Source organism: Schistocerca cancellata, chromosome 8 (genome assembly GCF_023864275.1).
Source record: "Schistocerca cancellata isolate TAMUIC-IGC-003103 chromosome 8, iqSchCanc2.1, whole genome shotgun sequence".
Taxonomy (NCBI): domain Eukaryota; kingdom Metazoa; phylum Arthropoda; class Insecta; order Orthoptera; family Acrididae; genus Schistocerca; species Schistocerca cancellata.
Genome location: NC_064633.1, coordinates 27,118,827 through 27,132,309, shown reverse-complemented (window position 1 = coordinate 27,132,309; position 13,483 = coordinate 27,118,827). Strand labels below are relative to the sequence as shown.

Genomic DNA, 13,483 nt, shown 5'->3' with positions numbered 1-13,483 from the left:
CTTGATGTCTATAAATCTTCCCTTGCCACTCATCTATTAGCCTATCCCTGCTACAAACTCAGTGGGAAAAAGGGAGTGTCTCATTGAGATCTCTGAGAACTTATCCACTGCCAACTCCCTCCCCTGCACCCTAATTAAACTACTTGCTGCATCCACTACATAGCAGTCAATTGCTGACAGGCCTAGAGCAGTGAAACAAAATAAATATGAGTAGACTGTAACTATCTCACTTTATAAAACAAACACTGGAAAATCCATGATGGAATGTAACAATATCATGAAAAGGAAAGTTGTTACCCACCATATTGCGGAGATGCTGATTCACAGATACGCACAACAAAAAGACTGTCACAAATTAGGTTTTGACCAGTATGGCCTTCGTCAAAAATAGACAAAAGACACACACACACACACACACACACACACACACACACACACACACAACTGCAGTCTCTGGCAAGTGTGGCTTCAGTTACCAAAGATTGCAGTCGTGTGTGTGTGTGTGTGTGTGTGTGTGTGTGTATGTATCGATACTGGGCGAAATCTAATTTGTGACATTCTTTTTGTTGTGCCTATCTGCAACTCAGCATCTTCGATATATGGTGAGTAGCAACTTTCCTTTTCATAATATTGTCACTTTAAAAAACTTCGTACAATGAATTCGTAATTCCTACTCAACACATGCAACACAAAAATTAAAATTTTACTGTTTCAAAGAATAGATGCTCTTGCACTGAAAGTTAAAAAATAGTTATTTAGATTAAACTTCTAGTGGATGGAATAATTAACTGCTACAGCAAGTTTCTCCTTTTGATAAATAGGTACAGCTTTTACCTTGAGAAAGTGGTGATGGAAGAACAATGCAGACTTAGAGAAATTATAAAAAACTTAACTTTCAATTAACAATTCTTTGTGAAAATTTAAAAGACTAAAATAACATACATTAACATTTTAGTCCACCACTGAATGGAAGGGTGAGGGAGGGGAAGGAGGAGGGGCTATGGAATCAATGTGAATAACTGAAGCAATCATCCCACTTTGAGATGTAATGTTTTAGGGACATCATTGCTTGATCTCAGCTTTTTTGTGCCATTTGTAGAGTGTTCACCATCCCCCTCCCCCCACCATGTATACATGTTATGTTTCTGTTAATTATGCAGTAATTTTACGAAAAATACCTATTTCCCTCAAGGTTTAATATTCTGTCAACACATATCTCTTGCATATCACTTTATATGATTATCTATTACACAAGATTCTTGTAGAAGTCAATTGTCAGAGCCCTACAAGCTTAACTTAAATGTAAATGTGTAAGATTTACTTGTAATGACTCAAGTGATTAGGTGTAGTAGAATTCTTTAACCTCTGCATACTTCCTACAAACAGTTTAGACAACTGACTCATGCTACATGGCAACTCATTACATTTGAAGCACATCATCAAAATCTGCACGCACGGTAATACTGAACAATTTATTACACTTCTTAATGTACCAGTAACATAAAAGGCAAGAACCAATTTGTCTCTGATTCCCTGTTATTCAGCTACCGTATTTACTCGAATCTAAGCCGCACTCGAATCTAAGCCGCACCTGAAAAATTTGACTCGAAATAAAGGAAAAAAAAAATTCCCGAATCTAAGCCGCACCTGAAATTTGAGACTCGAAATTCAAGGGGAGAGAAAAGTTTTAGGCCGCACCTCCAAATCGAAACGAAGTTGGTCCATTGTAATATGAGACACAATTTAGGTCGAATGAATGACGATACAGCTACAGTAGTTTCGTTCCAGTCGTAAGCTTAGCAGTTAAGCTTTACCAAGTAGCCATTGCTATGCGTCAGGCGCTCCGTCTGTATTTATACGGGTAGCCTTCCTTTTTCACGTGCTTCGTCTGGTTTGAATCGATTGCTTATTTTGCTTTGATCTGATAAATGCCGTTTTCTTTGTTATAGGTGTTTGCTTCACTCTTAAGCTGAAAATGTATTACTGCACTGTGTCAGTCGCATTCTGATAGTGCGTGTTTACGGCCTGTCGCGGCATGGCTTGCTTTTGTGCGCGCTACCGCCGCGTACAATAAAAAGAAGAGAGAGGAATCGTCTCATAAGCGAAACAATGACAAGACTGCTATTTGTTGTTACTTACACTGCTGCTTTCTTTGATAATGATCAACAAGAGTCAAATAATATACTGCGTATGATAGAACATGTTCTGAACGAGAGTTAGGCGAAAATTTTTCTCCGTTTGAAAATCTTTGCGGCCGCTTCTTTATTACATCAAATTCTGCACAGAAATTAGAGTCATCTTAGATTTAAAAATCTAAGTCACTTGTCGTGCTTCATTTCTGGCTGTATCACTATTAGGCATAAGAATATTACGAATATAAACATGAGACGATACATATATTCTTCCGCGTTTGCTGTTGTCTCACTCTAGTTTCGTGGTTTATTAGGCAGACAGGATTTAAATGATATAGCAGCAAACACGAAAGAATACATGGCAAAATGTTTATATTCGTATTATTCTTATGGTGAAGAGAATACTGTATGTGATTCAAATTTCATCAGTTTCCTATTAGCAACCATCTCTTCTCACAGATAGGAAAAAATTCAGAACGTAGAGTTGGCCATATTGACAAACATCCCAAACAGTCTTGCCGGTCAGATTTTCGTAGTACACTGAAATTGTGCTACATTCGAAGATGAACAATACGGAATATGTATTTACTTCGTTGGATAATGTATGAAAATGCAGTGGTCGAATCTCGCGGCGGAGAAAAAAACCTCGTCTTTCACTTTTTTAAAAAAAATTATTTACTGACGCAGAGGTTTTGGCGCCGGTATTTATCTTTGTGCCTACAAAATTGCCTGCGTAGCGCTACATATATTCGACGGCAGAAGTTGGTTGTGGCGGCACGTACCAACATTTTTCATAACTTCCGCTTGCTTTGCACTCGATTCTAAGCCGCAGGCGGTTTTTTGGATTACGAAAACCGGAAAAAAAGTGCGGCTTAGATTCGAGTAAATACGGTACACTAAATGCAAAATTTTCCAGACTTACAGATTGGTGATCATGAGTGACCAAGGATGTTTCTGCATAAAGGATGATAAGGAACAATTAACTTTTTGAGAATGATACAAGTCAGTTCAGTGCTGAAAATAAGTAATTACAAGGAACCATTACTGAGACATTTAAGTGGATTGCACAGCTAAAATAATGCCTCTTTACCTTTACCATCATCTTCTTCGTCACTCTGAATTATATTCCTTTGCCTTACACTTCCTTTTGTTATTACTTCATCACTATCTGCGGGAGATGATGTGACACATTCTTTTTCCGATACTGTCACCTTTCCTGAATTCTCATTATCTTTTTCACTACCTGAAGAAATGTAATGATAAACACAATTTTTAATCAGAAACATAAAATAAAGCTATATATAATAAGAAAGAAAACATGATCCAAACAGGTTGTAACAATTTATTGTCTGTGCTACGAGCTATTTTCGACTGTTAGTCATTTTCAAGCACTTATCATGGTCCATGCAGGCTGTAATATACACACATCAAAAAAGTTTTGTATCACCCCGGTTCCCAAAACTCCTGAAGATAGATGTTGACTGTGGATATTGTATCACAGATACAGTCCCTTTGATTGTTCCAGTCCCTTTGACTGTTCAGAGATGTCGCTAAACCCACCCAAAGATGTAAACAACCATGCATGAGCAGTGTCTATTAGATGGAGGGGGTCCGACAGCCAATCAGTTCCCGTCATTCCACCAGGAAGGAGGTACACAGCTAGTGTTGTCTGTAGTTCAAACTATGCCTAGGTGCTCAATACTGCGGTTCAATCACGTCCACATTGTTACTTTCTGCCAGGAAGGGCTCTCAACAAGGGCAGTGTGTAGGCGTCTCGGAATGAACCAAAGCGGTGTTGTTCAAACATGGAGGAGATACAGAGAGGAACTGTTGATGACATGCCTCGCTCAGGCCACCCAAGGGCTACTACTGCAGTAGATGACCGCTACCTATGGATTATGGATCGGAGGAACCCTGACAGCAATGTCCATTATAATTATCCGGGCTGTTATGCCGTGGTCGGTTGATGAATTTTGTCTCAATTCCCAACGTTTCGCCTCCGACTGCGGGAGACATCTTCAAGGGGGTCCGTAGGTCGATGAAAGGTCCAACACACCCACTGGCTCGCTACTGACTGCCGCTAAATTCCGTGTCCGCACGCTCCCGCGCCGCGGTGTGACGTCACGTGTTTTGAAAACATCAGTGCAATTAGCCGCTGTCCGTTGCCGTCGATCGCCGTTGCCATCACCCAGTAGTGGACAGGTGGTACACATCTTCTTTAACACCGGCATCCATATACCGTTTAATTTCACGCCCTCCTCCTTTTGGTTGAAATTATTTGGGTGTTTAGCGATTTCGATTGCCTCCCTGTAGAGCCTTTCGTAGTATCCGCTTGTGGCCACTAGTACTTGCGTCTCCTCGAAACGAATATTGTGATTCCCTGGCTGGAAAGCATGCTCCGCAACAGCTGATCGTTCTGTTTCTCCTATTCTACAATTTCCCTTGTGCTCTTCCAAACGTTTAGAAACAGTTCTTTTAGTGGTACCCACATAAACATCACCACAGCTGCATGGGATCCTATACACTCCAGCTTTTTCCAAAGGTTTGCGAGCATCCTTGGCAGACTTAAGGTATTCCTGTATCTTCCTGGTGGGCTTGTAAATTACGGTAATATTCCGCTTCATCAAGATCCTCCCTATTCTTTCTGTTACATTTTTAACAAACGGCAGGAAAACCTTAGATTTTGCAGTAGCCTGTACGTCAGTATGATTTCTGTGTGCCTGCCTCAACGCACGTTTTATTTCGGCGGACGAATATCCGTTCTTCATTAGTGCATTGTGGAGATGTTCCATCTCAGCGTCTAGCAACTCAGGTTCACAAATATTTCTAGCTCTGTCTGCTAACGTCTTGACAACACCCCGCTTCTGTTGTGGGTGGTGGTTCGAATCCCGGTGCAAATAACGGTCCGTGTGCGTGGGTTTGCGGTATACTGAGTGGCCCAAACTACCATTTTCGTTTCAAACCCACGCACACGGACCGTTATTTGCACCGGGATTCGAACCACCACCCACAACAGAAGCGGGGTGTTGTCAAGACGTTAGCGGACAGAGCTGGAAATATTTGTGAACCTGAGTTGCTCGATGCACTAATGAAGAACGGATATTCGTCCACCGAAATAAAACGTGCGTTGAGGCAGCCACGCAGAAATCATACTGACGTACAGGCTACTGCAAAATCTAAGGTTTTCCTGCCGTTTGTTAATAATGTAACGGAAAGAATAGGGAGGATCTTGACGAAGCGGAATATTACCGTAATTTACAAGCCCACCAGGAAGAGATAGGAATACCTTAAGTCTGCCAAGGACGCTCGCAAACCTTTGGAAAAAGCTGGAGTGTATAGGATCCCATGCAGCTGTGGTGATGTTTATGTGGGTACCACTAAAAGAACTGTTTCTAAACGTTTGGAAGAGCACAAAGGAAATTGTAGAAGAGGAGAAACGGAACGATCAGCTGTTGCGGAGCATGCTTTCCAGCCAGGGAACCACAATATTCGTTTCGAGGAGACGCAAGTACTAGCGGCCACAAGCGGATACTACGAAAGGCTCTACAAGGAGGCAATCGAAATCGCTAAACACCCAAATAATTTCAACCAAAAGGAGGAGGGCGTGAAATTAAACGGTATATGGATGCCGGTGTTAAAGAAGATGTGTACCACCCGTCCACTACTGGGTGATGGCAACGGCAATCGACGGCGACGGACAGCGGCCAATTGCACTGACGTTTTCAAAACACATGACGTCACACTGCGGCGCGGGAGTGTGCGGACACGGAATTTAGCGGCAGTCAGTAGCGAGCCAGTGGGTGTGTTGGACCTTTCATCGACCTACAGACCCCCTTGAAGATGTCTCCCGCAGTCGGAGACGAAAAGTTGGGAATTGAAACAAAATTCATCAACCAACCACGGCATAACAGCCCAGATAATTATAATGGACATGATATTTCCGGCCGTGAAAGTCTACATTTTAGTATCTGACAGCAATGCCACCATGTTGAATAATGCTTTTCATGCAGCCACAGGATGTCATGTTACAACTCAAACTGTATGCAATAAGCTGCATGAAGCGCAACTTCACTCCCGATGTCCATGGTGAGGTCCATCTATGCAACCACAACACCATGCAGTGCAGTACAGATGGGCCCAACAAAATGCCGAATGGACCACTCAAAATAGGCCTATCTTCTCTTCACTGATGAGTGTCGCATATGCCTTCAACCAGACAATTGTCAAAGAGATGTTTGGAGGCAACGTGGTCAGGCTGAAAGCCTTAGTCACACTGTCCAGCGACTGCAGCAAGGTGGAGGCCAGATCTGGCAGGATACCTGCGGTTCAGAACACGACCTGCACGCAAGGCATTATGTGTTGTGTAATTAATAATGTTGTGTTTCAGTGAACGGTACACTGCGATACATTTTTGGATATCGAGTTGATACCACATAAGCATTCCGGTTCATAGCGGCACTTCATTCATAAGAGTAGGAAGAATTCGTCTGAGGAAGTTGGCATACACTGTGCCGTTTAGACTACCACTGATGAAATAAGGGCCGATAATTGCAGTACCAAGCATTCCCCACCAGATGTTAACTCTCCATTGACGCTGGTGTTCTACCTGTCTAAGCCATGGTGGGTTGTCACTGGACCAATAATGCATGTTCCTTGTATTTATCTGCCCTACGTTTGAGAAGGAGCATTCATCGGTAAATAAAACATTGGAGAAGAAGTTCAGGTTGGCGAGGATTTGCTGCTGTGCCCACTGACAAAACTGTACACAATTCTGGAAATCATTCACATGCAATTCTTGATGTAGGTGTACATGGTAAGGACGGAACTGGCGATGTGTAAGAATACAATGTACACTGGTTTTAGAAATGCCAATCTCGTGTTTAAGCTGTCGTGTGCTCAACATGTGGATTCATAGCAACAGAAGTGAGAACAGTAACTTAGGCAGCTTTGTCTGCGCGAGTGCTACAAGGATTACGTTGTTGTGGGTTAAAACTTCCCGTTTTCTGAAGACGAGAAAAATCTGTCGCGAAGGTGGGTTCTTGTCAGGATATCGCTCTCAGTACAGTTCCGCTACCTGTGTAGCATGTCGCCTACCTTCAACAACAACAACAACAAAAGAAATGTTATGTCAATTCTGTTTGTAGGAAAGACAGCCTTTACTGTATGCGTACTCTACACAACAGTATTTAAAAGGACTGAACTACTGTACTAAATGTACCCGTACATAAGAAAACAGTATTGCAATTACTTTTCTGCTAACTTACATTCACCATCAATGAGTAACATTTCTACCATCTTTTTTGTTGGTGTACTTTTTACTCACACGACTCTTCAACTCATGCTGGTTGACAAAATGACGGGTGTGCATTCTACTTATGTTTACATTTGTCCTCTGTCAATGCCAGCACATGGATGTGTTCCATTACCCCGAGTACCTGCACTAAGCACTGGGAGCGTCAACATCAATGGTGTGTTGTGTAATTAATAATGTTGTGTTTCAGTGAACGGTACACTGCGATACATTTTTGAATAGGTCTTTAGGAGAGGAAATGAATTACCAAATAAAAAATACAGGGTGCATTTAAAAAAAGTCATACCACTGTTCAAATCTTTGTAAAAAACAAAGCTACAATGAAGGCAATCATGCTGATTGATGTCCCCCTGACAGTTAAAGAACATCTGCTCGAAACATTTTGTAATTTACATCTGGACAAATAGTTATTTAGGGTGGTCAAGATAAATGAGACACCATGTATATGACATTTATAAAAAGGCTATATTCCGTAAAGATGGTTCGGAAGGTAAGTGACACACTTATCTCTAAACAACCAATATTGTTCAGGAATTTAAAGACAGAAAAGAAGAAGAAAGTTGATAAAAGAAAAGTAAATGCAAATCAGAGAAATGAACAGCGAGGGCCATGTAATATGAAAACTGTTGCATTATGCTGACTTCGCATTTCTCTTTCTATTTTGTAGGTAATTGGTGCCCTTATGATAAAAATTGTGACTTACTGTCTCTTTTTGGCTATTTTGATGGTGTTATACTGAATCCCCATCTGAATAACTTGGAGTTTTCTGAACTGTCTTGTTTCCAGCGTATTTGACAAGTAAGAAGAAGAAAAAAAAAAGGGGGGGGGGGGGGCGGAGGGCAGACACATGAACAATCTGTAGACTGAATTTTCACTTTGCAGTGGCATGTAAAAACGTTGTGTCAGACCACGACTTGAACCTGGAAAGTTTGTCACCCTGCCCACGTCTCCCTATTACCAAATTAATTTTCATGAGGTCCCATGCTGTATCCTATGAGCCTGTGGCTTCTTTTACACACATTGTCCAATTAAGTTCTTTTTTCCCCTATTTGATTCATTAACTATTCATTAGTTATTCCTGGTTTAAATGTCATGTGTGTATATATCTCAGGTTTGAGACAACAAACTAACTCCCCCCCCCCCCCCCCCCATCTCTCTCTCAGATGTTAATATTATTTTCTGTCACTGGATTTGTTCTAATGACTGACTAAGTGTTTGTGATTAAGTGCATGTCTGTCTGTTTCACAAATAGCTGGCAGCTTGAAGAGTTAAAATTATTCCTTCTTATCCCATGAGTAACCACCAGTACACTTATTCAGATCACTGCTTGTTTAAGATCAGAAGATAACATCAAGATGCTATCTAGGTTTCCCACAGCATCTGATATGAGCTACATCACACACCAAATTAAACTGTACAAAGTAACATGTTTTTGCATTAATGTATGCACTCTCCACACTAATGGGAAATTTGTATCCATTGTTTATTAAATTTTGATACCATTCTTTGTTTCTCTCATTTGTATTTACCATGTATACTATTTTCTCCTTCTACTCAACAGATGACTTTTTAGATATAAAGTAGTAACTGAAAAAAATTAATTATTTTGTGTAAAGAAAACTTATGTTAAAGTGACATGTTCCACATCATTACGAAATGTCATATTCATGATCTATGGAACAAGGATTAAAAAATATATATATGTGTATGTCTCATTTATTACTTGCAACAATATCATGCTAACTGTAAACCAAACCTTGTATAAAAATGTGAAATTTTAATACTACAGAACATTCTAAAAATTACAATACAGGGTGTCCCACTCAAACCTCACTGATTTCAAGAACCCAGGAGAGAAAAACCACAGTAGATACAACAATGAAAAATGCACTACATTGTAGAGCATCTAAAGAATTTATATTCCCACGTCAGAAGTGCCAACTATCATCACAAGAGTGCAGTATGGTCACATGAAGTGAAAATGGCACTCCACAGCAGCGCACGCAAGCAGTAGTGTGACTGGCAGAAACAAAATCGCCAATTACTGTGTAAAGAAATTATCGTTGTGTGTATGAATCTAATCCACCTAATGTGAAAACAATTAAGAAATGGTATAAGAAGTTTCTGGCAACAGGAAGTGTTCTGAAACATTCTGGTGGTGCACGTTATGGAGTTTCAGAAGAGACAGTGGAGGACATCAGACAAACATTTCTTAGAAGCCCACGAAAGTCAATTCATCAAGCATCTAGGCAATTTGAAGTACCTTGATCAACATTACATCGTGTAGTTCACCAGCATCTTCGTATGTGCGCTCACAAAGTGCAAATTGTGCAACATCTGACGCCGAACAACAAACCACGCCGACAACAATTTGCTGCAGATATGCTGCAGCATATTGATATGGATGCCAGCTTCCTGGAAAATGTTTATTCTCAGATGAGGCAACTTTTCATCAATCAGGAAGGGTTAATACATGTAATTTTCGGATTTGGGGTTTGCAAAATCCGCACGTTGTCATTGAACATGTTCGTGATAGCCCTAAACTAAACGTCTGGTGCAGGTTAATGCAGGACAGGATTGTTGGACCGTTCTTCTTTGCAGAACAAACAGTGAATGGGTCAGTGTATCTGGACATAGCAGTTTTTGTACCTACAGATACAAGACTTGCAACCCAACATCATTTTTCAAGAAGATGGAGCTCCGCCGCATTGGTCAACAGCTGTTCGCAAGATCCTGGGTAGGAAATTTCTCAATCGTTGGATTGGACACGGAGGAACCATTGCCTGGCCACCACGTTCACCCGACATTATGCCACTTGATTTCTTCATGTGGAGATTTGTGAAGGACTGCATGTATACGGCCAACGTGAACGATATTCCTATGTTGCGACATCGTATATCTAATGTGATTGTAACAATAACAGAGAAAATATTACAAAGAACTTGGCAAGAAATTGAATATAGACTCGATATTCTTCGTGCTACAAATGGTTCACATGTAGAGGTGTATTGACGATAAATAAACAAATTATCTGAGATGCTCTACAATGTGGTGCATTTTTCAGTGTCGTATCTACTGTGGGCTTTTTTCCTGGGTCTTTGAAATCAGGGAGGTTTGAGTGGAACACCCTGTACAGTTGAAGACATGCTTTTCACTTACCATTGAAAAACAGGAAATCAGTGATTGAGAACAGACGAAAACTGTGTAACTTGACAAAAACAAAACAAAAGTCTCTGAAATTAACAGGACAGTACACATATCACCAGTAACAAAGAGTACAGAACTGTATCTGCGGACATCAAAATTATGCCCCACTAAGAAGAACCACTCTATGTATTACAGCCTCAAACAAACAGAACGAAGTGCTACAGACATCACAAAGATGTAATAGTGTGTTGGGGGGGACTCAAACCTCTAATTCGAGAGTTTGCGTTTTTTAGCAGCAAATGTTATAAATAACTGTAAGTAGATTACATAGGATGGGCATACAAACAGAAACATAACCAAAACATAATAAAAATGTATAATCATGATTGTCGACACTGTCAATGCTGGAGAGAAGTATCTCTCATAATTTTTATGTATATTAAGGATTAAGATCTGGACTTTGAGGATTGTAGTTCTTAACATATTTAAAAAATGTATAAAATTAACGAGAAAGGAAGTATTTTACAGTAAAATGATCAAAGTAGTGAGAGGATATCTCAAGACATTCTGGAAAGAATGTTACACCTTGGAAAGCTTTGAGAATAACATGCTCAGCATTAGAATGACCGGAGAGAGAGAGAGAAAGAGAGAGAGAGAGAGAGAGAGAGTTCATTACTTACGTATTGAAGTCTTGGGAATTGTCAGTATATTACATAGGGGAGTAGCAAAGGTGGCATGTGGAGGACCAAGTATAGAGGGTATCTGTCCACCTTTTCTGTATGCTTCCTCCAGCAAGTGGATTTTTGATCTTTCCTTCAGCTGACAGAAACTGCAAGGGGACTTCAGAAAGTAAGTTACATATTATTATGACAGTCCAACTAACTTTTACTGACTGCTGCACTATGTTTCAAAGTGACACAGAGGCACAACATTATTTTTTGACACAGTCACCAAATCTCTGTAAACAGTGATTGGAAATTTCTACCAATTGTTCAATTCCTAAAAGATGGAAATCTGCTCCTTCATTCCTTGGTCATGGAGACATTCAAGAACCATTGTGCGAACATCCTCATCAGCAGGAAATCTGCAATGGCTGCAAATCAGCTCCTTGGTTGCCTGGACATTGTTGTCTGTGGTCCTTGACAATAATCATTCTGGTCTGTGTGGCCTTGGTCAAACTGCTGGTATTATAACACTATGGCTGGACAAGGCATTGCATTTGGTCCATGTACCACTCTAATTTCATGGTGAATCTGTGTTTAGTTTACGGGTTTTGCTCACAAGAATTGTATTGTCCCAAGTACTTCACTGTCCCACATATTTGAGCATTGGAGAAAGTTTCCAGATGCCACACTCTGTTATCCGTACCACAGCAGAACCATGTCTATAGGAAACCAAGAACATATACTCTTGTCTGGCAATGCAGTCCTTTTGTTCTGAATGTGGATCCGATCTGGCCCAGGAGCTGTGTCGGGGGCAATATGCAAGGGCACTGGGCAGCTCCCATTCTGTAAATGGGTTCACTGTGGTGTGCTGTTAACAAGAGGACTTTCCCTTCCATCTACTGTTTGAGAGTGAGAAAGGCTGGGGGGAGGGGAGGGGGGGGGGAATTCTCTGAGGCAGAGGCTTGAGCATAGTGCTCAGCAAAGTGCTCGGCAATCATGTTTGCATTGGTAGATAGCATGCCATTGATGGTAACGCAAGGGACACCTGTTGGGGTCTGGTGCCCAAGTACACGTCTGACCTTCATCTAGACTTGGGAAGGTGACATATGGCACCCAATGGTCGAACCATACCTCTCCTAACACTCCTGTTTCCGCCTTTTGATAAGCTGGAGAACATGGGCATGGAACTGTTTAAAGGCTATTTGGTGCTCTAGGGAAGGGTGCCACTTATATCGCTGTAGAACTTGCCAATGCTCCTTAATTGCCGTAGCGACTTCTGGCGACCACCAAGGTACCAACTTTCGGCCGGGGGCACCCCAAAGAATGAGGGATCACATTTTCCACTGCAGTAATGTTCATTGCAGTTACGTGCTCAACCACAACATCGATGGCACCAGGTGGGAGAGAGTCAACAGTGACAGCAGAGGTGAAGGCTTCCCAGTCTGCCTTGTTGAAAGCCCAACTGGGTAGATGTCCTTGGGCATGACGCCGGGGGAATGACAGGAAAATGGGGAAGTGGTCACTACCACACAGGTCGCCATGTGCTCTCCAGTGGATAGATGGGAGAAGTCTTGGGCTGCAAGGTGATAAATCAATGGCCGAGTAAGTACAATGAGATACACCGAAATGTGTAGCAGCCCCAGTATTTAAGAGGCAGACGTTGAACTGAGACAGTAAAGTTTCGACATCTCTGCCTCGGCCAGTAAGCACAGTGCCACCCCACAAGGGATTATGAGCTTTAAAATTTCCTAAAAGTAGGAAAGGTTTGAGCAATCAGTGCAGCCAATGCATTCAGCAGTAATGCACCATCTGGAGGAAGATATACGTTGCAGACAGTTATTTTCTGCATTGTCCGTATCCTGACAGCACAGCTTCAAGTGGGGTTTGAAGGGGCACAGGCTCACTACATACCAAGTTCAGGACATAGACGCATACTCCACTTGACACTCCATTATATTCACTATGGTTCTTGTAATATACCTAGTAGCCACGAAGGGCCGGGGTCCGCATTGCCAGGAACCATGTTTCCTGGAGGGCAACGCAAAAAGTAACAATTGCCATAGCTCAGCCAAGTGGTGGAAAAAACCAACACAATTCCACTGGAGGATAATGAGATCATAAGGCTGGGAAGGCATGGAACATTCAATGAGGCAGTTCACACCTCAGGTTGGTTGGTTGGTTGGTTGATTTAAAAGGGGGGGGGGGGGGGGGTGTCTGAAGGAAACAAT

At 41.5% G+C, this 13,483-nt stretch overlaps 1 protein-coding gene across 3 annotated transcripts in view; it reads right to left on the bottom strand.

The window, feature by feature from the left end:
• Positions 1-13,483, bottom strand: part of LOC126094677 (Bloom syndrome protein homolog) — a 207,352-nt gene that overhangs the window by 183,183 nt on the left and 10,686 nt on the right. For all 3 annotated transcript variants that reach the window (XM_049909187.1, XM_049909188.1, XM_049909189.1), the window contains exon 3: positions 3,223-3,375. In XM_049909187.1, the coding sequence (XP_049765144.1) occupies positions 3,223-3,375 (153 nt within the window). The remainder of the gene's footprint in view (positions 1-3,222; positions 3,376-13,483) is intronic.